Source organism: Herpailurus yagouaroundi, unplaced genomic scaffold, assembly GCF_014898765.1.
Source record: "Herpailurus yagouaroundi ecotype Mexico unplaced genomic scaffold, PumYag 203, whole genome shotgun sequence".
Classification (NCBI taxonomy): Eukaryota; Metazoa; Chordata; class Mammalia; order Carnivora; family Felidae; genus Herpailurus; species Herpailurus yagouaroundi.
In genome coordinates this window covers 8,405,067-8,432,656 of record NW_024412434.1, presented here as the reverse complement: position 1 = coordinate 8,432,656, position 27,590 = coordinate 8,405,067, and the positions used below count along the sequence as shown (strand labels likewise).

At 38.0% G+C, this 27,590-nt stretch overlaps 1 protein-coding gene and 1 long non-coding RNA gene across 10 annotated transcripts in view; one reads left to right on the top strand and one right to left on the bottom strand.

Annotated features, from left to right (window-relative positions):
- Window positions 1-3,977, top strand: part of LOC121014680 (uncharacterized) — a 78,371-nt gene extending 74,394 nt beyond the window's left edge. For both annotated transcript variants that reach the window (XR_005783362.1, XR_005783361.1), the window contains 2 exons: window positions 2,091-2,155; window positions 3,599-3,977. This is a non-coding gene — a long non-coding RNA (uncharacterized LOC121014680). The remainder of the gene's footprint in view (window positions 1-2,090; window positions 2,156-3,598) is intronic.
- A 992-nt stretch (window positions 3,978-4,969) lies between these two features.
- The window catches only part of MPP7 (MAGUK p55 scaffold protein 7), a 303,608-nt gene continuing 280,987 nt past the window's right edge, over window positions 4,970-27,590 (bottom strand). For 7 of the 8 annotated variants that reach the window (XM_040451103.1, XM_040451109.1, XM_040451104.1 and 4 more), the window contains 5 exons: window positions 25,799-25,879; window positions 11,137-11,230; window positions 10,009-10,117; window positions 8,297-8,440; window positions 4,970-7,794 (listed from right to left, as the gene is read on the bottom strand). In XM_040451103.1, coding sequence (XP_040307037.1) covers window positions 7,615-7,794; window positions 8,297-8,440; window positions 10,009-10,117; window positions 11,137-11,230; window positions 25,799-25,879 — 608 coding nt within the window. In that variant the 3' untranslated portion in view covers window positions 4,970-7,614. The remainder of the gene's footprint in view (window positions 7,795-8,296; window positions 8,441-10,008; window positions 10,118-11,136; window positions 11,231-25,798; window positions 25,880-27,590) is intronic. The other variant, XM_040451107.1, reaches the window with a different exon arrangement.

Here is a 27,590-nt window from a genome sequence, read left to right as displayed (position 1 = left end):
TTATGTATTTATGGTCTATTACACCTTTTTGTTTATTTTATTCATTTTTTTTAGATTCCATATAAGTGAAATCATATTGTATTTGTCTTTGTCTGACTTATTTCACTTAGCATAATACCCTCTAGGTCCATCTGTGTTGTCAAAAGTTACAAAATATCACTTTATTTTTACGGTTGTGTGTGTGTGTGTATAGCACATCACCTTTATCCATTCATGTATTGATGGACACTTTAGTTGCTTCTGTACCTTGGCTATTGTAAATAATGCAGTAAACATAGGGGTTTATATATATGCATCTATATAAATATATATATATATATATATATATATATATATATATATATTTTCAAACCAGTGTTTTCATTTTCATTTGGTAAATACCCCTTAGTGGAATTTCTGGATCATATGGTGTTTCTATTTTTAATTTTTTGAGGAATCTCCATACTATTTTCCACTGTGGCTGCACCAATTTACATTCCCGCCAATTGTGCATAAGTGTTCCTTTTTTTCCCCACATCCTCACCAACGCTTGTTGTTTCTTATCTTTTTGATTCTGGCCATTCCTACAGATGTAAGGTGATATCTCATTGTGGTTTTGATTTGTTATTTCTCTGATGATTAGTGATGATGAGCATCTTTTCATGTGTCAGCCATCTGTAAGTCTTCTTTGGAAAAATGTCTATTCAAGTCCTCTGCCCATTTTTTATTGGATTGTTGTGATTTTTTTTTTTTTTTTTTTTGGTATTTAGTTGTCTAAGTTGTTTATGTATTTTGGATATTAACCCCTTATCAGATATATCATTTGCAAATATCTTCTCCCATTTGATAGGTTGCATTTTTGTTTTGTTGATGGTTTCCTTTACTGTGTAAAAGCTTTTTATTTTTATATAGTCCCTGTAGTTTATTTTTGCTTTTGTTTCCCTTGCCTGAGGAGACATATCTAGAAAATTGTGGCTAAAACTGATTTCAAATTACTACCTATGTTTTCTTTTAGGAGTTTTATTATTTCATATCTCACATTTAGGTCTTTAATTCAGTTTGAATTTTATTTTTGTGTATAGCTTAAGAAAGTGGTTCAGTTTCACTCTTTTGCATGTGGCTGTCCAATTTTCCCAGCACCATTTGTTGAAGAGACTGTCTTTTCCCCATTGGATATTCTTGCCTCCTTTGTTGCAGATTAATTGGCCATATGAGTGTGAGTATATTTCTGGGCTCTCCAGTTTGTTCTATAAAATCATTTGTTTCTGATCCTGTAATAAGTGCTGTCGGTATTTTGATAGGGATTGCACTGAATCTGTAGATTGCTTTGGATATATTAGTTCTTTCCATTTGTGTCATCTTTAATCTCTTTCATCCGTGTTTTATGGTTTTCCAAGTACAGGTCACTCACTCCTTGTTAAGTTTGTACCGAGGTATTTTCTTCTTTTTGGTGCAATTGCAAATGGAGTTGTTTTCTTAATATCTCTTTCTGCTACTTTGTTATTAGTGTTAAGAAACACAGGTGATTTCTGTGTATTAATTTTGTGTCCCGCATCTTTATTGAATTCATTTATTATTTCTAATAGTTTTTTGGTGGGGTGCTTAGGGTGTTCTATGTATAGTATTATGTCATCTGCAAATAGTGACCGTTTTACATCTTCCTTACCAATTTGGATGCCTTTTATTTCTTGCTGTTGTAGCTAGTACTTGTTGAATAAAAGTGGTGAGAGTGGGGGGCACCTGACTGGCTCAGTCAGTTAAGCATCTGACTCCCAATTTCAGCTCAGGTCATGATCTCACAGTTCAGAGCCTGCTTGGGATTCTTTCTCTCTGTCTCTGCCCCTCCCCTGCTCTCTCAAAATAAATATTTTTTTAAAGTACTGAGAATGGACATCCTTATGTTATTCCTAAACCAAGGGGAAAAGCACTTAGTTCTTCACCATTGACTATGATGTGGCTGTAGGTTTTTCATATATGTATGGCCTTATTCATTTTGAGGTATGTTCCCTCTAAACCTACATCACTGAGAGTTTTTTAACATGAATTGAATGTTGAATTGTGTCAAATGCTTTTCTACATTTATTGAGATGATATGATTTTTATGGTTCCAGAGTGCTTTCAAGTTCAATCGTGTCACTCCAGGGAATGTGACAGCTGTGCAGAAAAACAGCCTTTGGTAAGTGAAAGTGAATAGTGGGAGTCACCTGAGTTACTCATGGATGCTGTTTACCATTAGGAGTGCTTTCAGCACCAATAGCCCAATAGCGACTTAAACCATTAGAACACTTATTTTTACCAGCTTTATTAAAATACAGTTGACATATAGCATTGCATAAGTTGAAGGTGTACAATGTGATAATTTAATACACTTATATATTGTGAGACCACAATAAGGTTGGCTAACACTTCCATCACCTCGTATAATTACCTTCTTTTGTGTGTTTGGTGATAAAATGTACTCCTAGCAAGTTTCAAGTACATAATACAGCATCGTTAACTACAGTTGCTGTGTTGTATACTACACTTGATTCCCAGAGTTTATTCATCTTATAACTGGAAGTTTGTAGCCTTGACCATCATCTCCCTATTTCCCTACCCTCCAGCCCCTGGTAACTACCATCTACTTTCTAAGGTTGCCTGTTTTAGATTCTATATATTAATGAGAACATACAGTTTTTGCCTTTCTCTGACTTATTCCACTTAGTGAAAGGCCCTCAAAGTCCATCCGTGTTGTTGGGAAAGGCAGAATTTCCCTCTTTTTTCTAGCTGAGTAATTTGGGTGTGTGTGCTTCCCCAATTCTTTATCTGTTCCTCTGCTGATGGACCTGTTTCCTTGTCTTGCCTATTCTGAGTAAGGCTGCAACAGACGTGGGAATGCAGATATCCCTTTGAGACAGTGATTTCTTTCAGATAAATACCTAGAAATGGGATTGCTGGATCATATGGAAGTTCTGTTTTTAATTTTTTGAGGAACCTCCATGCCAAATTCCAGAGTGGCTGTACCAGTTTATATTCCCAACAGTCCATGAGAAGAACCTTTATTGAATATTTAGCAATTAGTGGAATGAGGAGGTCCCAGGATCAGTTCAACAGTTCAATGATGTTACAGATTTAAGATCTTTTCTTTTTTCAAAGGTCATCCTCCATCGATTGGCCTTTATGGTCCATTGTGCCTTGGTTTAAGGTTGGGATTATGGCTGTCAAATTGACAAGCATCACAAAATACCTGAAGTATCTCAAACAGAAAGGATGGGGATGGGGGCATAAAAGATCTTTTGCCTCATGCAGTTGTTTAAATCAGGGGAACAAGTCTTATTCACAGCTTCTCCGACAGATGTTACCTGGAATTGGGTAGCACGACCTGCTCCGATTAATCTCTGCAGTATGCAGATTGTCCTGATTCATCACTAAGGGCCGGGATTCAGGCAGACTAAACAAAAATTGCGTATTATGCTACACAGGTATATTTCTGGTAATAGCCACCTTTTGTGGATTAGCCTGTTCACACAGGCATAGATACATCAAGTTCTGATTAAAGCAGCAGTGTTTTGAGAAAATTATAAACTGTATGTGTAAAAAGGATAAACCCTCTCCAAATTACCTAATCTCATGTTTCCAGCTCATGTTTCTGGCTCCAGTTATAGCAACACAAGGCAGCACAGGGCAGCGAAAATAGCATGGTCGGAGGAAGGCGGACCCTGACCCTGATTCCACGACTTATCACCTGTCACCTTGGAAAAGGTACTTAAGCCCTGCCCCTCACTTTTCTCAGTTGTAAAAGATGAAGATATTATCTTTCATGTTAAGGGAACTGTGAGGACTAAATGAGATAGTGAATGGAAATCATACAGATGTTTGATGACTAGTAAGTACAATTTGGCAGTTCCTGGGCTTGTAAGACAGCTGTTAGAAAAAATATTTCCTGCCCTCCAGGAGCTTAAGGGTAAGTGGGGAAACATTTGGAAGGGAAGTGTGTTAGAAGAAAGGGCATTAATACAATTAAGGGACATTTCTTTCAAATCGATATAAATTACGTTGCATACCAGCGGCTAAAAATAAACATTTGTTTACTACCCTACTGAGGATTACTTGATTAGGTTCTGATGTATCACTTGGAAATAATGGCTGTTTTCTAAATAATAAAACAGTCATAGAAATTATGAGGAAACTTCCAGCTAATTTGCTAATGGAGCACTGTTTCTATGGGGTGATTATTTATAGAGGTAAATTAAAACTGTGTGCTGTGAGAATAATCATTATAAAACAGGAGTTCACAGTTACTGAATACTTCTATCCCAAGTTTTGTTCCAAATACTTTACATGGATCAGCTCTCTCAAGCCCACAACAATCCCGTGAGGTGAGCAGTATTATCATCTCCATTTTTCTGATCAGAAAATGAGGACCAGAGAAGTTACACGACTGTCTCAAGGTTGCAAAGCTGGTCATAGACAAAAACCAGAATTTGAACTCAAGGATTCTGGCTCTGGAGCCCATGTTCCTGACAGCTCCACTGTACAGTCTTTCGTTGGAACCAGAGCTGGGATTAGCTGGTTCAGCTGTTGAAGCAAGGACAATACTAATTAGCCTGTCTCTATGAACAGGTGGCAGTTTGTCCTCAGGGACAGCTAAATAAGAAGGTTTAGTTTTGCTCTACCTGTTCAGGAACAGGATGTGGCTAAAGCTTGGATTCCTGATGGGGAGGGGTGGGGGAAGGGATGTTCCCATCACAGATGGGCCCAGATCACCCACCCTCGACCTCTTTAAATGGCTGCACTGTATGGGTAGGAGCAAGACTAGTGAATTCCATCTCTTCAACAGCCTTGTTGAAGCCAATAAATATTTGACTGAAACAAATATGAAGTTTAATTTCAGACATGGCAAGTTCAAACAAAACCTTGATATCAGAGTAGAAAAGAGAATTTGTTCTACCATGGGAAACAGTGTACCAAATACCCAAGTGCAAAAACAACTGTGCAGAAAGAAGACAAGTAACTTGAAGACACTTTATTAAGATCAAAGGTTTTCCATTACATTCATTTATAAATCTTTACTAGTTAAGACGAAAATAAATAATAAAAATCTAGATCTTCGAGAAGCTTTGAATAACAGTTTCTGTAAATCTGCAAAGATTACATGTTTTGTCGATTTTATATTACAATTTAGATACATTCAATCATTATACAATACCAGGAATGTCAGCCTTACATATATTAAGAACATTTATATGAGGAAGTAAAACAAGGGGGAAGAATATTTCAATTTCACCTTTTTATTTTTAACCGATTTGATAATCATGGGAGTACAGAATTTCCTTCTTGATCTTGGATTTTAAATATATGGACTTAAAAATACGAACATTCCTCTTCTCCACTGGTGGCTGACACTCTGTGCTAGGAGCCGGCTGCTCCAAAAACTAGTGCATGAGGAACCCCACACGCATCTCTGTAGGCGTTGGAGGTCTGGGTGCAGACACAGAGTCCAGGGCCTTTTGCTACAATTGTCAACAAGGCCGTGGCCCTGCCTAACTCAGTTTTAACCTAAGCTCTAAGCATCCACGTGGCCATATGTCACTTACAACACCATATAGACTATCTAATAAAAGATTCCTTATCATTTTTAAAAGAACATTGCTCGGCTCTAGTGTGAAGAGGGAGAATGGTCTGGACAGTTAGATTTTTAAATAACACCCCATTGCTACTGACAGCAAAAAGCACTCAGTTTCCACAACATTACACTTACCCTCTACCTCCACGGTAAAGAATGTGGACTGCCTAAATTATTCAGACCACTGCCTAGATAATTACATGTTTCCCATTACTCTTCGTACAGGAAGTCTTGATTTATAGGAAATTTTAGTCTGTGTTCAAAGAGGAATATATTCTACCCAAACTCTCTACGTAAGACTTGTATTTTCTTAGAGCAGCCATATAACTTTACGGCTTTAGCATCAGATCTGGGGACCCTTTTCCCCACTATCTTAAAAAACTAAATTGTTTGCTATTTAGTTAATAAACATAGAACTCGCTATTTGGATCATGTTAATTAACATTTAGTCTGATTATTTTAGTGTGTGTATCAAGGCTATTGCAGTAGAGTTTTTGTCTCTTTTCTAATGTGAAATCTGACCTGTCTGAAGGAAATCCAGTGGATAATGCTATGTCAGATGTGCCGTGCACATAGAACACGCTTGTGAGTCTGTGTATGAACAAAGGTCAAATATTTACATGGAATGTTGACCCTGACTTATACAACTATTTTAAGTTACGACATCTTTACATACAATTTACTTTACGAATAGCTCCATTTGATAATTAAAAAAATATGCCTTTCAAATATTTCATAAATATATAAAATTTCACTACATTCTATTTTTCTTTGAACATGACATCTAAACTCTCTTTACAAATGAACAAACAAAATATTTTCTGTTTGGAAGTTACAGATGCAGTGAGTTTTGATTGGCCGGGTCTTATTGCAGGCAAGAATGACATGACATGTTCTCTTATACAACTTATGGTCATTTTACGGTCTTGAGCTACGTGAATTGTTTGAAGTTCAGTAGTAACCAAGAAAAATGAGAGCCCATGTAAATATTTACGATACAAGAGTCTGTCTTAAAAGTCTAGAAAAATGGCAAGATTAGGATGGTATCTGACCAGTGTTAAGAATTATTTTGATGATGCCGAGGTAAGTTAACATTACATGAAAAGTTTTCTAAAATATGTCTTAGTGCAATTTAAATATATGATCAATTGCACAGGTGAAAAATGATCACATTTTTAACTGTATCAGTTAAAACATCTACTTTTAGAATAGGTATCACATTCTTACAATTTATTGGAAAAATCCAAAGCCAGCTAGAATCACCTCTTTGGTGACTCTAGAACTCCTGTTTGAGGATTGACAAATAAAAACGTCCTTTATAATCATTACTTGCCCCAAGATATTACCATCCTGATAAAGATTAATACCATAAGGAAAGGCTTTTAGTTACGGATATAATCATTTTTAAAAGTCCATCTTCCCTTCTTAAACATTTGGGTCACTGATATGTAGTCATAAAAAGGCCTTCTCAAGCTATAACACGAAGGCCAGTGTGAATATATTGTATATATGTAAGAAAAAGGTTGCACGTTAAAATAATAAGGGGATGCCTTACTGTTAGCCTGGGTAAATCTATAATGACCCATCCAAAGAAGAGCAAAGATGTCCTGTTTCTTTGGAGCTGTTCAAGGCTGCTAACTTAATACCTTCAACTGCTAACCCACAAACTTGATGGCAGGGCCCACGTCTAAGACCAACTGAAGCACTGAACTCCAATATCTATTCTCTAGCTATTTCTCTCTAAAACGTCCAACCTCATCTTGGAGCTAGAACTGCATGTTAAAGACAATCAGAAGGTTCAAAGCTCTGCTCAGAATATGGTACTGTGCGGATTTTGATTTTGGATCTTATACTCAAATATTGTGTTTGAAATAAGGCTGTAAAAAGATACAAACAAAACCAGCATTCAGTTTTAACCAAGACTGCACATCTACAACAGTGATATAGATTAAAAAAAAACCCTACCACCAAAATGGTAACTGATTCCATCATGCACTCTACAGAAAAGATGCTCATGGGACCTCCCTTAGTTATGAATGTAACCAGCTCACTGGAACCCAGTGGGTTTCTGTCTCTAACTTGTCAAAAGTTGTCTTTAGCTCATTGAATGCCACGGTGAGGTCATCATTTACTATAATTTTGTCAAAAAGATGGCCATATTGACTTTCCATTATCTGTGCAGATTTAATCATTTCCTGAAAGTCGTCTTCCTACAAAAGGAAAAAAAAAAAAAAAAAAAAAAAAAAAGGTTAACCAGGCAATCACACCACTTTAACGGATGCAAACATTTCCACAACTGGTTTACTGAATGCTATTCTGTGTTCATTCTTTCATCTCAGCCACAAATGAAAATGACCCTCTTGAATGACAAGTTCTTCAGAGGTCATAGCTTCTAATACTCTCTCTCTGATCTGTTTGTAACTAAACTGCTCTGACAGAGTCAAAATTCCCCACCTTTCCCAAAATTCGGGATTGTCAGTCACTAACTTATCATTACAGGGATGTTTTGCTCAATATAACATAAAGATCTATTCATAGAAGCACAAAAAAGCCATTACAGTACAATCACTCAAAATGTATGTGCCTGGATACAATCTATCTTTTATCGGTTTTTGGATCACACTGTCTACTACATCTTCCAAAGGCAGTGGCTACTGCACGTTCGATTTTGAGCAGCACTTATGTCTTCTTACTAAGCATCATTGTACTTACTGTAAAGGGCTTTGCAGCACCCTGGTCATCTCTGCTTGAGATTATCTTTGCATTTTTCCTTGTCTCCCTCAAACGCTCTATTGATGGAGGCTTTATAAATATCACGTAGGGCTTAAATTCTAGGGTCCTTAAGTGTTTCACTGTCTGCAAGGAAGAAAATCAGTTTTCTTACATTTCTTCATAATGTCATGAGTGAATTTTATAGTCAAACTGAAGTTTCTTTCAAAGGAGAAAATTCCTTAAAATTATCTAATTCAGGCCAGTAGCTCTTTCAATATATTATTCAATTCATTGTTGACAATAAATATTAATATCAATAAATTATGTATGAATATGTTAATTATAAGTAATATAGAATTTGAATAAATTATTAATTAACGAATATCAGTATTAATGAATACCCCTGAAAAGATGTCGGAGCATAGAATTTGCCTTTTAAAATGTTTTGAAATGTTATAATACTGAACAGAAGCAGCTAAAAATATCATAAAACTGGTTTTTAAATCAAATACTTAAAGGATGCTGTTGAGTTAAAAAGCTGTCTGCACATGAAAGTCTTCCAAACATCCCATGTAAGCCTTTTCCTGATCTCACACGAGTTCTCCTTTTGTCCTTCTGTCCTTCAGAGTGTCCTAAAAGGGCAAGCTTCCTGCTCTCCATGAAGCTTGTCAACACTTCCCCGTCAATATTTTATATTATTTACACTATGCTTCTGAGGACTCATCTGCAGTCAAGGGGGATTGGTAAAGGGGTGGGAGTTAAGGGATACTCTTGAGCCATAGTCAGAGCCTCCCTAGAATGTGAATACAAATCACAGACTCCCCTGAGGAGTTAGGCAGACAGGTTATGTGGGGTGGGGTTGGGGAGAGATGGGCTGTATGGCTGGTGAGGCTCTGTGGACATATTGCTGGAACCACACTGAGGGACTTGGACACAACCAGAGCCAGGGCTCCGGCAGAGAGGGGTTGTATAAGCAGAAGCATCCTATTCCTCACCGGCGCCCAAGTTAAGGAGTCAATCACCCTACTGATTCTTGGGACTCTTTTTACTTCAGACTCATCTCTCTGAAGAGAAGCCAAGGGCTTCTTTGGGTCATCATGGCTCTTGGAGGTTATGCACCCTAAGGTGGACCCATCAGTGAAGTGAGAATCTGTGATCCCTGGGTAACAAGGAAAATGCTATGGGTTGGATCTCTGCTGGAGGATATGTGGTTCGACAAGAACTGAATGGCTTCATCCACTGGCACCCTCAGTCCAAAGTGTTCACAAGCGTTCCCAGGATGCCGGCAAAGATCTCCCTGACAGCTGCGAGCAGGGTCTCGTTCAGTATAATTCCTGTGAGACGCCCCACAGCTCTACGTGGGGGGCTTATACTTCTAGGACATGTAAAGAGTCAAACTCAAAGAAAGAGGGCCAAGAACCAAAATGTCCATTGTAAAAATTACAAACACTTATAATAATACATGATACTTAAGAATACAGTATACTTGGGGTGTGCCTGGGTGGCTCAGTCGGTTGAGCGTCTGACTTCAGCTCAGGTCATGATCTCGCAGTTCATGAGTTCAAGCCCTGCATCAGGCTCTGTGCTGACAGCTCAGAGCCTGGAGCCTGCTTCAGATTCTGTCTCTCTCCCTCTCAATCCGTACCAGCCCCGCCCACCTCTCTCATGCTCTCTCAAAAATAAACATTAAAAACAGTTCGTTGTTCACTTACGTGAGGCTGCACGTCCAACAAACAAACTTTGTTTTTCGCCAGGACAGAACGAACTGAGTCAATGCTTGTGCCATAGTAATTGTTTTTATATTCCCCATATTCAATAAACCTGTAGGAAATCGGACATGTGTCAGAGCCATTTGCGAATTAATTATACACATAAGTGGAAAGACATAATTCATACGTATAAACGATATTCTTGCTGAACATGTAATTTTCTTTTCCTGTGTTCAATAAAATAAATAGGGCCAAGTACTCCAGAATGTCAATTTAAAAAAATCTTTTATTTTACATTTTCACATCAGTAACACTTGCTTGTATTACACTGAAACAGAAAAAAGTACTTTAGTCCACCAGTACTCTGTTTGCCATCACCTCTTTTTCAGAACTAATGCAATGCAATAAAACAGTGAATAAACCAAACAATAGAAACTACTGAAATTTCACCATGCGCTACGGAATAACCAAGCTCAGCTTTAGAACTACAGCGGGAACTGGTTGGTGGCTAATGGAACCAGGGCAGCCGATTATGTGCTATAAAAACACAATCGCCGTGCCAAACGTGGAAAAAAGCATTTTGATGTTTCAATAAAATCCCCAAATCCTACACTAAAACACACATTGCTCCCCAACACCCTCCATTATCCATGCTTAAGCAAATGGAAGACCTGGGGAGGTGGAGGAAGCCGAGCTGGCCAGGGGATTTAGTACAAGCAAGGCGATTAACATTATTTTAATTTTTTTTTTTTTTTTTGAAGAGTCAGTGAGGGAGAGAAGTGTGTGTGGAGGAGAGCGTGGACGTAGGGATCTATGACATAGCTGTTAGTTTTCTGAAATAAAATTCTATTCACATATGTTAAGATTCAATTAGTTGAGGTCACAATAACATACTAGGAACATTCCCTCATTTTTCAAAATAATTCCTACACACTTAACTCACCACAAACACAGCAGCTCTAGGTTATTAAAAAATTACAGGTGAAGATTGGTAACGAGTGTTATCACCTTCTTATCAGTTTCAAATATTATAAAACTGAAAATATATTTCAAATGGCTCAGTTGCCTAAAACTGGACACGTAGGCACATGCTTAAAAACAATGGTTACACACAAAAAAACTTCCACATACTTGTTATTTTGTACATCTGTCTCAAACAAATGCTTGGAAATGAAAATATATTCCACACCGTCACTCTCCTGGCTTCTTCTTGCTCTGGTAGTGTCTGTGATTTAATTAAAAAGAGTTTACAAAAGTCTGTATCAACCATCCTGAGGAACATACTGAAAAAGAAATCATCATGTATTAAAAGTGCTTTTTCATAAACCAGACTTAAAAACTTACAAGAAAGCCAATTAGCCAGTAAAGTGTCATTAATTCAGAATTTCCATCGATATAAAAACATATTGAAGATCGATTCAAAATTAAACTGCATTGTGTCTGTGCTATTCATGATCTTGAAGGTGCTCTAATATGTTAATTAAATAAAGTTATCTTAACCCTCGAGGAAAAACTCGTTTCTTTCGCAGATAATATGCTTATTATCATATTTATTATCATATTCACTGAAGCAAGTCTAACGCCCACTAGGTTGTAAGATAAACTCTGAAATGACTTTACTCTCTTCTACACACAGCAGATAGGGAGGATGCCATCAATAACTGAACGAAGTCAAAGATCTCCAGGTGCCATTCATTCCTCCTTTGCAAAAGTATAAACACCTTCTTAGAATACTACTGAACCCCCATTCAGTAATTTTACCTATTTGCTACTAAATTATAATGGAGGAGAAAACACAAGGACTAATTTTAAAACGAGAACCAAACCTAAGGAGTTGCAGTGCCGATATGGCACGTGAAAGACTGACTACGGCCCATCTTTCCTACTGATTACAACTAAAAACTCTGCGCCCAAGACAAACTATCCGAGCACTTTTATTTATTTTTTATTATTATTTAAAAATGTTTATTCATTTTTGAGAGACAGAGACAGCCCACAAGTGGGACAGGGGCAGAGAGAGAGAAGGAGACACCGAATCCGAAGCAGGCTCCAGGCTCTGAGCTGTCAGCACAGAGTGCGACATGGGGCTCGAACCCCTGAACCATGAGTTCAGAACCCGAGCCCAAGTTGGATGCTTAACTGACTGAGCCACCCAGGCGCCCCCCGCTCCCCCCCCCAGCACTTTTAAAATAAATAAAGCAGGCTGTGTCGGGAAATCAACAGGCGTGGGGCACAGAGTTTTAACTTTTATTTCCTCTTTGTTTTGCCCTGAGGGTGGGAACAATCACAGAGCATCATGGTGTTATGTGTGACTAAATTGCAGTGTAGGAGCCCTTATTAAGAAAAAACAAAAAAGTCCTTAAAAACTGAAGTGTGTGGAGGTAATCCAGGAAGATTGGAGGAGATATTCTAATCCTGAGTAGGAAGGAATACTAGCTGAAGAAAAAACCCTGAGCTATACGCATGCAGTTTGGACTCCAGCTAACAGAGCAACATTTTACAACAGAGTTTAGGACACAGAAGTGTCAGCCTAACCCCTCAATAACAGCAGCACAGAACACATCCAAACCAACATAGAAAAGGCTTATTAGAAAACTGAGCTGAGATGTGAACTCTGTACACAAGTATCAGACCCCCCCGAACTACATGTGACAGAGATGACCCAAACCAGTGTAGCAAGAGGTTTAGAGAACTGAACTGAGATTTAAACCACAACTCACAATGAGACAGAACTTATAGTCTAAACATAAAGTGGCTGATTACTTGCTAAAGTAAAAACATTCTCCAGAATGTTGATTCCCCTATATAGTCTGCTTGCTTTACTCATTTTCAGAGTGCTCAGACAGTTGTCCTGGGGTCAGAGTTTTTAGTTGTAATCAGCAGGAAGGATGGGCTGCTTGCCATATTCGCACTGCAACTCCTCAGGTTTTTTGTTTTTTTACATTTATTTATTTTGAGAGAGAGAGAGTGCATGTGAGCAGGAGAGGGGCAGAGAGAGAGGGAGAGAGAGAATCCAAAGCAGGCTCCATGCTATTAGTGCAGAGTTCTATGTGGGGGTCAATCGCATGAACCATGAGATCATGACCTGAGCTGAAATCAAGAGTCAGATGTTTGAGCCACCCAGGAGCCCATTTATTTCTAAAGTTAATCCTGTATTTTCTGTTCCATTATAAGCAGGACCTAGAGTTGATACAACATTGCATTCATAATATCCAGGATGCAATTAGGGGTGCCTGGGTGGCTCAGTCGGTTAAGTGTCAGACTTTGGTTCAGGTCATGATCTCACAGTTCGTGAGTTCAAGCCCCGCGTTGGGTTCTGTGCTGACAGCTCAGAGCCTGGAGACTGCCTCAGAATCTGTCTCTCTCTCTCTCTTTGCCCCTCCCCCAGTCACTCTCTCTCTCTCTCTCTCTCTCCTCAAAACTAAAGATTAAAAAAACTTAAAAGAAATTATTCAACATAAAAAAAACACACATAAAATAGGACCAGTTCTCAAGGGGAAAATGATAGATGGCAACTCTGAATGAACAAGAAGTTAGGACTATCAAGCAAAGAATAAGGCAACTATTACAACTGTGTTTTATAAGGTAAAGGACAATACACCTGAAATGAACGAAGATATGCACTCTTAGAGAAATGGAAACTATAAAGAAGAACCAAGTGGAAATTTTGGAACTGAAATATACAATATCTAACAGAAACAAATCACCAAGTGGGCTCAGCAGCAGAATGGAAATGACAGAGAAAAAAAAAACCAGTGAACTTGAAGTAGGTCAATAGAAATTATAAAATCTGAGCAACAAAGAAAAAAAAGACTGAAAAGATATAAATGGAGCCCCAGGGACCTGTATAACGTATGTGTAATTCGGATGCCAGAAGGAGATGAAAAAGAAATTGAGGCAAAAAAAAAAAAAATGTATTAGCCAAAAACTGCTAAAATTTGGTGAAGACATAATGTTTACAAATTCCCAAAGTTACAAATCTCAAATAGGATAAGTTCAGAGAAAAATCATGCCTAGACACTAAAACCAAAGTACTAACAGCCAAAGATACAGAAAAACATTTTGAAAGCATCTAGAAAATCCAATACAGTACATGTGAGGAATACTGATTCCAGATTTATTATGTTATTATAAATCATAAAAACAAGAACTCAATGAAATAATATCTACACTTAAGGTACTGAAAGAAAAGAATTTCACCCAAAATATCCTTCAGGAGAAAAAGGCAAAATAAACACCTTGTTAGAAGAGAAACCAAGAAAATTTATCAGCAGATGTGTTCTAAAAGAATATTCAAGGAAGGTTTTAGGCTAAAAGGAAATGTTAAGAATGAAATCTATATCTTCAAGGAATGAAGAGCAACAGAAAGAATGAATAGAAATAGAAGTTTGCTTTTTTCCTCTTAAGTTCCTTAAAATACGTATTAAAATATATTTATATATGTATATATTATATATACATATACAACTGATTTAAAAGTTTTAATATTATCTGGTAGAGTTTCCAATGTATGCAAACATGATATATTTGTCAATTACCACAAAAAGGACTACATAATTGAAAGGTTTCTATATTTTATGTGAAATGGCATGAAGATAACTCTGAATGATTAGGTATAAGCATGTTGTAATCCCTACAGCAACCAGTAACAAGTAATACAAAGACATATAAGCAGAGAGCAAATAGGTAAACTGAAATGGAACGTTAAAAACCATTCTAATAATAATAATAATAATAATAATAATAATAATAAATAACAGTAGAAAAGAAATAAAAAGCAGAAGGTAAAGGATAAACAGAAAAACAATAAAATAGTAGCTTAAATTTAATCATTTTCATAATTCGGGAAATGTTAATTGGTTTGTATACTCCAATCAAAAGGCAGAGATAGAAAGGGTGAAAAAGACCCTAGTACATGTTGTCTATTAAGTCTATAAGAAAGACACATTAACTACAAAGACACAGATAAGTTGAAAGTGAGCAGATGGAAGATAGTACATATACCATGTAAACAGTAAGCATAAGGCAGCTGAAGTGGCTACTTTAATACCAGATAAAAGAGATTCCAAGAAAAAGAGTATTACCAGAGATAAAGAAGAACACTTCATAATGATAAAAAGAGAAAATTATGAGAATTATAAATTTGTACACACATAATAACAAAACTTTAAAATACATGATGCAAAAAGTGGCTGAGTTAAATGAAGAAATGGGCAATTTCACAACCAGAATAAGAGATTTTAATGCCTCTCAACAACTGATAGAACTAGACAAAGTATCAGTAAGACACAGGTGACCTAAACACTACCACCGACCTTTGGAGCCTAATTAATACCTATGTAACACTACATCCAATACATGCAGAATACACATTCTTTTCAGGTGTACATGATGCGTTTGTCAAAAGGAAGATCATATGCTGGGCCAATAAAAAGTCCCAACAAATTTAAAAGAACCCAAATCATAAAAGAGTAAATTCTCTAGCCATAACATAATTAAAAACCAGTAGTAAGATATCTAGGAAAATCTCAAATATCTGAAAATTAAATAACACACTTCTAAATAAAGATTCAAAGATGAAATAATAAATATTGTGAAGGACATAACAAGGAATATACAACCTATTACAGTTACAGGATGGAACATGGTGCAAAGCAGGAAACTTATACCTTTAAATGCTTATATTAAAAAAGAAGATCTAAACTCTATGACTGAAAGTTCATCTTAAAATATGCTAGAAAGAGGGGCACCTCGGTGGCTCAGTAGGTAAAGCATCTGACTCTTGGTTTCAGCTCAGGTCATGAATCTCACTTTCATGAGTTCGAGCCCCACATCAGACTCTGCACTGACAGTACAGAGCTTGCTTGGGATCCTGTCTCTCCCTCTCTCTCTGCCCTGCCCCCACTCCTGCGGTCTCTCTCAAAATAAATAAATAAACTTTTAAGATGTTGCTACAAAGAAAACATCACAGTACACCCAAACCAAGGAGAAGAGAATAATAACAGAAATTAATACAAAAAAAAAAAAAAGACAATAAAGAAAAACAACAAAATTTAAAAACCTAATTACAGTGATCAAGAAAAAGAGAACAGGGATGCCTGGGGGAATCAGTCTTTCTCTCATGTTTTCTCTCTCTTTCTCAACATAAATAAACAAAGATCTTTCTTTTAAAAAAAGAAAAACAAAGATCACCAATATAAAAAATGAAAAATGAGTTATTATCAGAGATCCTATGGACACTAAAAAGGATTAGAGAATATTATGCATTACTTTATGCCAACATATTTGACAATTTAGATGAAATAGATACATTTCTTGAAAAGTATAAAGAATCAAAATTGAAACAAGAGGAGGCAAAATATCTGAATAGCATGTCAAATAAATCAAACTTATTTTTTAAAACCTTCCCCCAAAGAAAATTCCAGGCCTAGATGGCTAATGAAGTCTATCCACCATTTAAGAATGAAATAACACAGATCTTACATCAACATATTTTTGCATAAAGAGGAATCACTGCTTAATTCATTTTATGATATTAGTACAAACTAATTGCACAACCTATCAAAGACATTAGAAAACATTATAGACCAATCTCCATCAAAAGTTTAGATGCAAAAGTCCTCAACAAAATTATTAGCAAGTTAAATTCAGCAATATATTTTTTAAAAAGATAAGAGATCATAACCAAGTAGAGTTTATCTCGTGAATAAAAAGTTGGCTGAACATTTGGAAATCAATGGAATTCACCATATTAACAGAATGAAGGATAATACATCATCATTTCAATGAATTTAGAAAAATCACCAGACAAAAATTCAGTGCCCATTCATGACAAAAAGCATCTGCAAACTAGGATTCACAGGGAATGCCCTCAAATAAATAAAGGGCATTGATGAGTAAACATCACACTTAATGGTGAAAGAGGGAGTTGTTTTCCCTTGAGATCAGGAACAAGGCAAGTCTGCTAAGTAACAACGTAAAATATAACTTGAAATGGATCAAGACCTAAGTGTAAAATGTAAAATTATAAAACTTCTAGAAAAAGCAGAGTGTCTTTGTGACCCTGAGACATAAAAGATTTTTAGATAGAACATAAGCACAAAACATGATAAGTGAGACTTTGTCAAAATTAAAAACTTTTGGTCTTTGTAAAACACCAGTAGAAAATGAAAAGTTAACCCACAGACTGGAAGGAATATGTGTATAACTTATTTATCATATAAAGGACATGTATCCAGAATAAAGAATTCCCAAAACCCAATGAGACAATACAATTTTTTAGACGTCTATTTATTTCGAGAGAGCACACAAGCAGGGGAGGGGCAGAGAGAGAGAGAGAGAGAGAGAGAGAGAGAGAGAGAGAGAATCGCAAGCAGCCTCTGTGCTGTCAGTGCAGAGCCCAACGTGAGGCTCTATGTCATGAACTGTGAGATTGTGACCTGAGCTGAAATTAAGAGACTCATGCTTAACTGACTGAGGCCCTCTGACAATGCATTTTTTTTTTAAATGGCAAACTATTTGAATAGGCATTTTGCCAAAGGTGCATAAATGACTGGGTCCACAAAATGACACTCAATATCATTAGTTATCAATTAAATGCAAATTGAAGTACAATGAAATAGCACTACACACATACAAGCATACCTCGTTTTACTGTGCTTTATTTTGCTTCACAGATATTTTTTTTTTCTTTTAAACAAACTGAAGGTTTGTGGCAACCCTGTGTCAAGCATCAGCATCATTTTTCCAACCGCATTTGCTCACTTTGTGTCTCTGTCACATTTTGGGAATTCTCACGATATTTCCAACTTTTTCATTATTATATCTGTTATTGTAACCAGTGATCTTTGACGTTACTATTGCAGTTGTTCTGCCAATAAGATGGCGAGCTTAATCAACAAACGGTGTGTGTGTTCTGGCTGCTCCACTGGCTGCCCATTGCCTGATCTCTCCCCGTCTCCTCGGGCCTCCCTATTCCCTGAGACACAACAATATTGAAATTAGGCCAGTGAATAACTCTACAATCGCCTCTAAGTGTTCAAGTGCAAGGAAGGGCTGTATGGCTCCCACTTTCAGTCAAAAGCTAGACACGATTAAGCCTAGGGAGGAAGGCATGTGGAAAGCTGAGACAGGCTGAAAGCTAGGCCTCTTGCACCGAACAGTCAAGTTGTGAATGCAAAAGAAAAATTCTTGAAGGAAATGAAAAGTGCTACTCCAGTGAATGCACATGAATCGGCCTTATTGCTGACTTGGAGAGAAGAGCCAACCAGCCACAACAGTCCTGTAAGCCCAAGCCCGACTCCCTTCAATTCTATGAAGGCAGCGAGAGGGGAGGAAGCTGCAGAAGGAAAGCGTGAAGCCAGCAGAGGTTGTCCCTGACGTTTAAGGAAACAAGTCATCTCTGTCACAGAAAAGTGCAGGGTGAAGCAGCAGATGCTGATGTAGAAGCTGCAGCAAGTTACCCAGAAGACCCAGCTGAGATAGATCATTAATGAAGGTGCCTACACCAAGTGGATTTTCACTGTAAATCAAACAGCCTTAGACTGGAAGAAGGTGCCATCTAGGCTTTCACAGCTAGAGAGGAGAAGTCAATGCCTGGCTCCAGAGCTCTAAAGGACAGTCTACTTTGTTAGGGGTGAATGTCATTGATGGCTTTAAAGCTGAAGCCAATGTTCACTGGCTGTTCTGAAAATCCCAACGCCCTTAAGAATTATGGAAAATGTACTCTGCCTGTACTCTATAAATGGAACAACAAAGCCTATTTATCAGCACCTCTGTTTCCAACATGGTTTACTGGATGTTTTAAGCCCACTGTTCAAAGCTAGTGCTCAGATTCTTTCTGAAATACTACGAAAGCACCTTGTCACCAAGAGCTCGGATGGAGATGTAAAACGAGACTAATGTTGTTTTCAAGCCTGCTAACACAACATCCATTCTGCAGTCCATGGATCAAGGAGTAATTCTGACTTTCAATTCTTACTAAGAAGTACATTTTTGTAAGGCTATGGCTGCCATAGATAGTGACTTCTCTGACGGATTTGGGCAAAATAAGTTGAAAACTGAATTATGGAAAGATAACTTTCTGGAAAGAGTTCACACTAGATGCTGTTAAGAACATTTGTGATTCATGTGAAGAGATCAAAATATCAACATTAACAGTTAGGAAGAAGTCGATTCCAATACTCATGAATGACTTTGAGGGGTTCAAGCCTTGAGTGGAGAAAGTCACTGCAGCTGGGGTGTAAATAGCGGGAGAATTGGAATTAGAAGTGGAGCCTGAAGATGGGGCCGAATTGCTGCCACCTTGTGATCAAACTTTAATGGATGAGGAGTTGCTTCTTACGGATGAGCAAAGAAAGTGGTTTCTGGATCTGGAATCTACCCCTGTGAAGATGCTGTGAAGACTGTTGAAATGACAACAGAGGACTGAGAATGCTACATACACTCAGCTGATAAAGCAGCACAGTATTTGAGAGGATCAAGTCCAACTTGGGGAGAAGTTCTACTGTGGGTCAAATGCTATCGAACACCAACCACTGCATGCTACAGAGAAAGTGTTTGTGAAAGGAAGAGTCAATAATGTGGCAAACTTCACTGTTGTCTTATTTTAAGAAGTTGCCACAGCCACCCCTGCCTTCAGCAGCCACCAACCTCAGGGCAAAACCCTTCCCCCAGAAAAAAAAATGACTTGCTGAAAGCTCAGAGGACAGTAGCATTTTTTTTAGCAATAAAGTATTTTAAAATTAAGATATGTACTTTTTTTGGCCTTAATGCTACTGCACACTTAATAGATTACAGTATAATCATAAATTTTATTTTTTTAAGCATAACTTTTATATCTACTGAGAAACCAAAAAGTTCATTTGACCCCACTTCATTGCAATATTCACTTTATTGTGGTGGTCTGGAACTGAACCTGTAATCCCTCTGAGATGTGTCTGTATCACACTGAGAAAAATTTAAAAGGCTGACTCTAATACCCTCCGGTTCTACCCATGTTGCTGCAAATGGAAGGATTTCATTCTTTCTCGTTGCCAAGTAGTATTCCATTGTATATATAAACCATATTTTATTTAAGTGAAATAAGTCAGTCAGAGAAATACAGATATCACATATTTTCACTCATATGTGGAATTTGAGAAACTTAACAGAGGACCACGGGGGAAGGGAATGGGAAAACATTGTTAAAAACAGAGAGGGAGGGAGGCAAACCATAAGAGACTCTTAAATACAGAGAAAAAACAGAGTTCATGGGGAGGGGTGGGGGAGAGGGGGAAATGGGTGATGGACATTGAGGAGGGTACTTGTTGCGACGAGCGCTGGGTGTTGTACGTAAGCGATGAGTCACGGGAATCTACCCCCGAAACCAAGAGCACATGGCATAGACTGTATGTTAGCCAACTTGACATTATATATAAATAATAAATCAAAATAAATTAAAAAATAAAAGGCTGACTATACAAAGTGTTGGCAAAGAGGTAGAACAACTAGATCTGGCATACACTGCCAGGGTTGTAAAATGGTATAACCACTTCAGAAATGGTTTGGTAAGGTCTTACAAAATTACCTATGTCCCAGCCATTCTACTCCTACTTATTTACCCAACAGAAACAAAAACATATATTCATCAAAATATCTAGCTTATAGGTTTATTTGTAATAACCCAAAACGGGGGGAACCCCCAAGGATCCATTAAAAGGTGAATGGATGGATCAACAAATTATAGTATTTGCATACAATGGAATATCACTCAGCAATGAAAAGGGATGAATTACTAATCTATGAAACAACCTTGGTGAATCTCAAACTCATGCTGGGTGAAATAAACTAACCCCTTCCCCCAAAGAAAACTGGGAACAATGTATAATTTCATTTATATAAAGTGCTAGATGATTTAAACTAGTCTATAGTTTCGGAATGTAGATCTGTGGTTGCCTAAGGCCAGGAGTAGAAGGATAGATTACTAAAGGCATGGGCAGATTTTTTGAGGAGATGGTAATATGCATTATGTTGATTGTGATGATGATTTCATATGTGTATATGTATGTTAAAACAGATCTAACTGTACCTTTTAAATATATGCAGCTTATCTATTTCAATTATATCCCAATAATATGTAAAAGGAAAACTGCAGAAAGGGGGGAAAAAGTAACCTAATACAAAAAGTAATTGATTTAAATTGAACTTAAATTTAAATTATATCCAAAATTTTAATTAACTTCTATTTAGTTAAAAGCATATTTTAATACAACATTCAGATCTTCTAAAACAGTTTTTCGTATTTCTGCTGGTAAAGCACCAAGAAATTGTGCTATTCATTACGAAATGTCGCACCTTCTGCAGGAACAGCATGTAATACTAATAAATTTAATTCTTGTCATAAAGCTAAGAATGAATTTCATGACAAATTCACTCTATTAAAGTGTAAATAACATAATACGCATCCACGAGTACGAAAGATATTAAAAGTAGTATGATCCTCTGCTTTGGAATCTAGGGTTAATATGCATTTGTCATTTCAACAATTTAGTTGTTGTCTGCTGGCGTTCCTTTGGCAAATAGTAAGCTTCGTAAGAATGTACTGCTGAAAATCAAAACTGAGAATTTTATGTGCATTAATATGTTTCTGGTGAACTGAGAAAAGGTTACCTTTGTTCAATTGTCACGGCAGAACACTCTGAAAATGTAGAACATGCAGTGTTAAGGGTCACTGCCCTGACACATGGAGTCCCCTTGGGAGGGTTAAAAGTATTATTTAGAACTACCTCAAGTGAACAAGACATTTATGACACTGCCAAACACAGTTAAAAGTGAATGTACCTACAAAGTGTTTGCTTATCACCATCACCCCAAATTATCCAAGCCTGATGTAATTTTACTGTTGAAGAGTTTTATTGCTAATTGCAGTGAGGGATCATGGGAAATCTCACAAACTCATTAACGGTGAGGAATCCTGCAGAAGGGATCTGGAAGTTCTTAAGGGCAGAGAATTCAAAGGGAAAGATGGACACATTAACTATAATGCAGGCCACCACCTCACCATCGCTCACTTGTCAGAGTACTCACTGTGTTCACCGTCAGACAAACATCAAACACATACGAGACAAACTCCACCTTCTTCCCCTGCTTCCCACAAAATTCCCAAATAACTGCCATAATGAGATAAGAAAAAAAAATTTTTTTGAATTGGTACCCTAGTTTACATATATATATATTAGAAATCTCAACTGAGGTTTTCTATAGACAAAGAAGTGTTACAGAACATGAGTCCTTTGAAACCTATGAAAACACATAACTGTGATATATGCCTTCACGAGAAACCACAAAGTGATTAACAGGTGTGGTTGACTGTGAGTGCCCAAAATTCCAGACTGTAAAGACTTGGGAATTCATCAAGAATTTGACATTTACTGCAATACTTTTTGTTAACTGCTTTATTTTAATTTACTGAGACAGCCTTTTGAAAGCCTGGTTATATTAATAGTCATTTAAATTTGTTGATGATAACCTAGAGCCTTAAAACAGTGTTGGTGCTGCTCACTGAGAATGAAATTTCCCACAGAGAAGCAAGACAGCAGAAAACAGGTCTTGGCCACCACTTTCTTTAAAAGCAACTTTCAATGTTTAATGTGGCAACACAGATATTTTTTAAAGATCGTATAATTTGTTCTGCCATTTTAGCCCAAGAGTGATAGTGCTTACCTCATTTAGCATCCTTTTAAATAATTTTTTTAATTGCAATAATTACAGATTCACAATAAGTTGCAAAAATAGTACAGAGCAGATTCTGTGTAACTTTCATTCAACTTTCTCCAATGAAGGAAAGTGTTCATCTTCCATAACTGTAGCGCAGTCAAGACCAGAAAATGGACCTCAGCAAACCACAGTGAGCTAAACTACCAAGTGTTTCTTTTTAACACTGAAAAACCTGAAGTATGCTCGACGGAAAAGTTCACATGTAAGCTTAACGAATTTCCACAGAATGAAAATACCCAGGTAAGAAGCACCCACCAGGGAACAGAAGATTTCCAGCACTGCACAATCACCCTTCCGATCCACCTCCTCAAGACATCTAACAGCACACGTTAGCATTGCTTTTATTGTATTTATACAAACGGAGTTATATTGCATATTCTCTTTTGTGTCTGCCTTTCACTGGACACGTTTGGTGGATTCATTCCCAATGCTGCGCGGAGCAGCAGATTGGGCATTACAGTCTTCTGTCGTGTGAACATGCCATCATGTCCCTTATCCGATCTACCACTGATGGGCATTTGGGTCCTTTCCAGTTTGGGGCTCTTAGGAATAATGTTTCCAAAACCATCCGAGTGCACGTTGTGTGCATCTCTGTTGGCTGTGTACTAGGAGTGGAATCGCGAGGTCATGGGGTATGTATTTGCTCAGCTCTAGTAGATAGTATCACTTAGTTTTCCAAAGTGGATGAATTAATTTGCACTCCCACCAACACCAGCAATGTGTGAGAGTTCCAATGCTCTACATCTTTTTCAACCTACCCATTCTGGTGGATATTTAGTACATTTGGGGGAAAAGATTTATAGAGTTAAACATCGAACAGAATACTGGTGGAATAATCAGAGCAATAATTTTTCTCCAAATACTCAAGACTCTACCTAGAATATTTGACAAAGCAAAACAATCTGAAATTCCAAACTTGTTCTTAAAATATATTCTTCTTTAATTAATTAAATCATCCCGAGCTGATGCTATGGCTGTTATTTTCCAAAAATGTTTGGTATTATGAGTCACTTGGGATATATAAATACAGACTTTCAGGCATTCTGTCAGATTTCCTGAAGGAGGATTTCTTTGGAAAGGCCTTGGAATCTTTTCATATGAAGCCCAAGAGGTTTTTATTATCAGCCAAGTCTGGAAAACACTGCTCCATGGGAATCTTCTGACATTAACACCTGTTTAAAAGTGAATCTGAGTGGAAAATTACTGCTTTGGGGATTTCTTTGGAGAGTTCCACCCCAGAACCTTCTGGATGTTCTCAATTTCTGCAACAACTTTAGAGGCAGATATTATTTGAATTGTTGGATAAATTGAGGCCAAAGTACATTGCCCCAGGTCCTTGAGTAACACCAAAATTATCATAAAGCCCTATGCGTGATCAACAGCCTTATTGGTATTTAGCATCTTCCAAATACGTGGATTTTTATTATTAACTGTGCTGCAATAAAGAGAATCGGTAGTTGGAAAAGACTGTGTAGTATCCTATATGGGAGGAAGACCGTGAAGACTGGAATCAGAAAACCTGGTTTCGAGTGCGGGTACAACTACTGTGTGTGGAACTCTGAGTAGGTAACGGATCCTTGCTCCCTCTTTCCTCCTCTGTGGCATGCAGATGTCGCCCCGTTGTTGGGACATTGAAATAAATTCAGACAATTAAAGATGAATACACAGTAGGAAGTTAATACATGCGTTTTTTTCCCCCTTTGTAATCTGTTTTTCCATCCTCTAGGTTCTTTGTAACTGGTCACCTGTAAGACTGGCCAATAGTTTTGTAAAATTTTCTAATTACCTGTATATTGCAATTCAGCTTTGTAAGAGAAGTGAATAATTCAAGTTAAAAAAGAGAGAGAGAGAGAGAGAAACACAATTTAATTCCACATTTCCACATTTTCCTTTACTTTCATCTCTGTTGGTGGAAACCAGCGGTCCTATAACGTATGGCTGAAAACGATTACAAACAATAATTTGGAAAAATGCAGTAACAAGGAGTAACTTGAGGTAATAGAAAACTATAATTTTAAAATAAAGCCCAACTCTTCTCAAACTAGAGAACATTGCTCATTGCTAAGGGCACTATACAAACAGTTGTTTTTGTTTTGTTTTGTTGTTAACAGTACTAAAACCACTTGAAAAAGCCAACATTTCAATTTCGTCTTTTAGAAGGCTTTCTAACATCAACATATTAAGCACTCAAATGGCATTTATTCTGGAGATCAAAATGCTTCCAGTATCGCATTTCACTTGTAAGAAAGCCTATGAAAACCTCTTTTATAAAAATAGGTCTAATTCTGTATACTGAAAAGAAGCCTACCATATTTGGATTATATGGCCATGAAAGGCCCATTTAACACAATCTGCCAATTACTACATATAAAAAGTAATTAAGAAAGGCTTATATTAGAAGAGGCCTCCTTCAGCTCTCTGTGGTTTGGTCCTTCTGATCTTAAACCTGGTGAAAAACTCTGGAAAATATTAGCACTTATTTTAGGAAGTAGAATAGACTTTTACATAGAAGAAAATTTGTAAATAATAGTGTCATATGTGTATTAAAATTCACCATAAAAACTGAGAGTAGAGGGGCGCCTGGGTGGCTCAGTTGCTTGAGTGTCCAATTCTTGGTTTCGGCTCACGTCATTATCTCATGGTTCATGAGATCGAGCCCCGTGTGGGACTCCGTGCTGACAGCACGGAGCCCGCTTGGGATTCTCTCTCTCCCTTTTTCTCCTCCTTTCTCTCTCTCTCTCAGAATAAATAAATAAGCTTAAAAAAGAAATATTAAAGAAAAAAACTAAGAATAGAGAAGAAGTTGTAAATTAACAAATACCCTGCCAATGATGTCTGTACTCTGGGGCAATCCCTGAACTCCTGTGCCTCAGTTTCCTCCACTGTAAAATGTGGAGAATGTCGCTGCATACTTGCTAGGTCTGCTTTGAGTCCAGATGCTGACCGCTTAGAACCATGCTGGGTGCCACCCATGCCACCTAAGTGCCCAGTCATCATCAGTGCAGCGGTTAGCAGCATTGGGGAGCAGGGAACTTACGGGGCACTGTCACACCGTAGTGTTGTGTGTCACTGATGAGCAGTTTTCGTTTCAGTTCATTCAAACCTACTCCTACGGGACCTGAAAAATAGGATAATATACATGATTACAGAAAACACTGTTTAAGCAGGTCTATCACTGAACATGAGTCCGTGACTGACAGACTGAGAACACGTATCGAACTTTGCATCCCAAATAAAGAGATTATCTCTAGTCAAGTTGTACATAAGAAAAAGCTACTAGTTCATTTGCTGCTTTTTTACTTTGAAAATTTAAACCCCTACCTTTCCATTAAAAAGATCAGAACTAATTTGTTTTAAAGGAAACATACCCAAGAGCTTGAGTAGATCACCAAGAGATGATATCCAGAAGAGTCTAAAATATATGCCTGCCTGAGAAAGTGGACGTGTGCACTCCAGGCACCAATCATTTCAATACGGAATGTTTTTAGAGCTTAATAAAATAACATCTTGGAACATTAATTTTATTGTAGCTACAACTCTAATGATGCACTTTATTTTTTTTATACTTACGCATTTATTTTTTTGGGAGAGAGTGCTCACGTGAGCAGGGGAGAGGCAGAGAGAAAGAGAGAGGAACAGGGAGAATCTCAAGCAGGCTCCATGTCCCGCACAGAGCCCAACTCAGGGCTCGATCCAACAACTGCGAGATGGTGACCCGAGCCAAAATTAAGAGCGGGACCCTTAACCAACGGAGCCACCCAGGCACCTCTAATGATGCATTTCTTTTTTTTTTTAATTTTTTTTTCAACGTTTATTTTTGGGGGGACAGAGAGAGACAGAGCATGAACGGGGGAGGGGCAGAGAGAGAGGGAGACATAGAATCGGAAACAGGCTCCAGGCTCTGAGCCATCAGCCCAGAGCCTGACGCGGGGCTCGAACTCCCGGACCGCGAGATCGTGACCTGGCTGAAGTCGGACGCTTAACCGACTGCGCCACCCAGGCGCCCCTCTAATGATGCATTTCAAATGTGCAAAGCCATCAGCCACGTTTACATCGCTCGAGATAATCTTCTCACGCTATGTTTTCAGTTGGTCCTTAAGCATTTGAAAACTTGCACTGGCTTCGCATGCTTAAATCCACCAGTGCATGCATAGTAAACACAATGGACAGGGAGCGGATAGTAAATACTGTGGAGCATAAAAGTGACTTCCGCCTTCAAAGAAAGTAATTAGGTTGAGAGAGCCACACAAAATGATTAAGAGACGGAGCAAAACACACAGCAGTTTCAAACAGGAATCTGAACACAAGTTAGAAGGCCACAAGCCCCCGACGACGAGTGCCTCGCAGTCTGCCATCAGGCTCCATTCAGTGATGGTGTTTGTGCTGGACACAACACAGGCTGCGGGCCCAGACGGACCCGACTCAGGTTCCCTTTTTCACTATTCCTCCCCTGCTGATACTGGGTGAATACGTGTGCCCCTTCAACTTCACGTGTTGGACTCCTAAAGCCCAAGGTGTTAAGAGGTGAGGATTTTAGGAGGTGCTAAGGTCAGGAGAGTGGAGCCCAGGAAGGGATTAGCACTCTTACAAAAGAGACTCCACAGAGCTCCCTCCCCTCCAGCACGTGAGGACGCAGCCAGATGCGTGTGACCGGGAAGAGGGCCCTCACCACGCAGTGCCAGCACCCTGGATCTCCAACTCGCAGCCTCCAGAACCGTAAGAAGTCAATTCCTGTTATTCGTGGGCCACCCAGTCTGTGGCGGGTTATTACCGTGGCCTGAGAGGACATCATCTCTGAGGCTTAGTCTTTGAGCCTTGATTAGACTTCA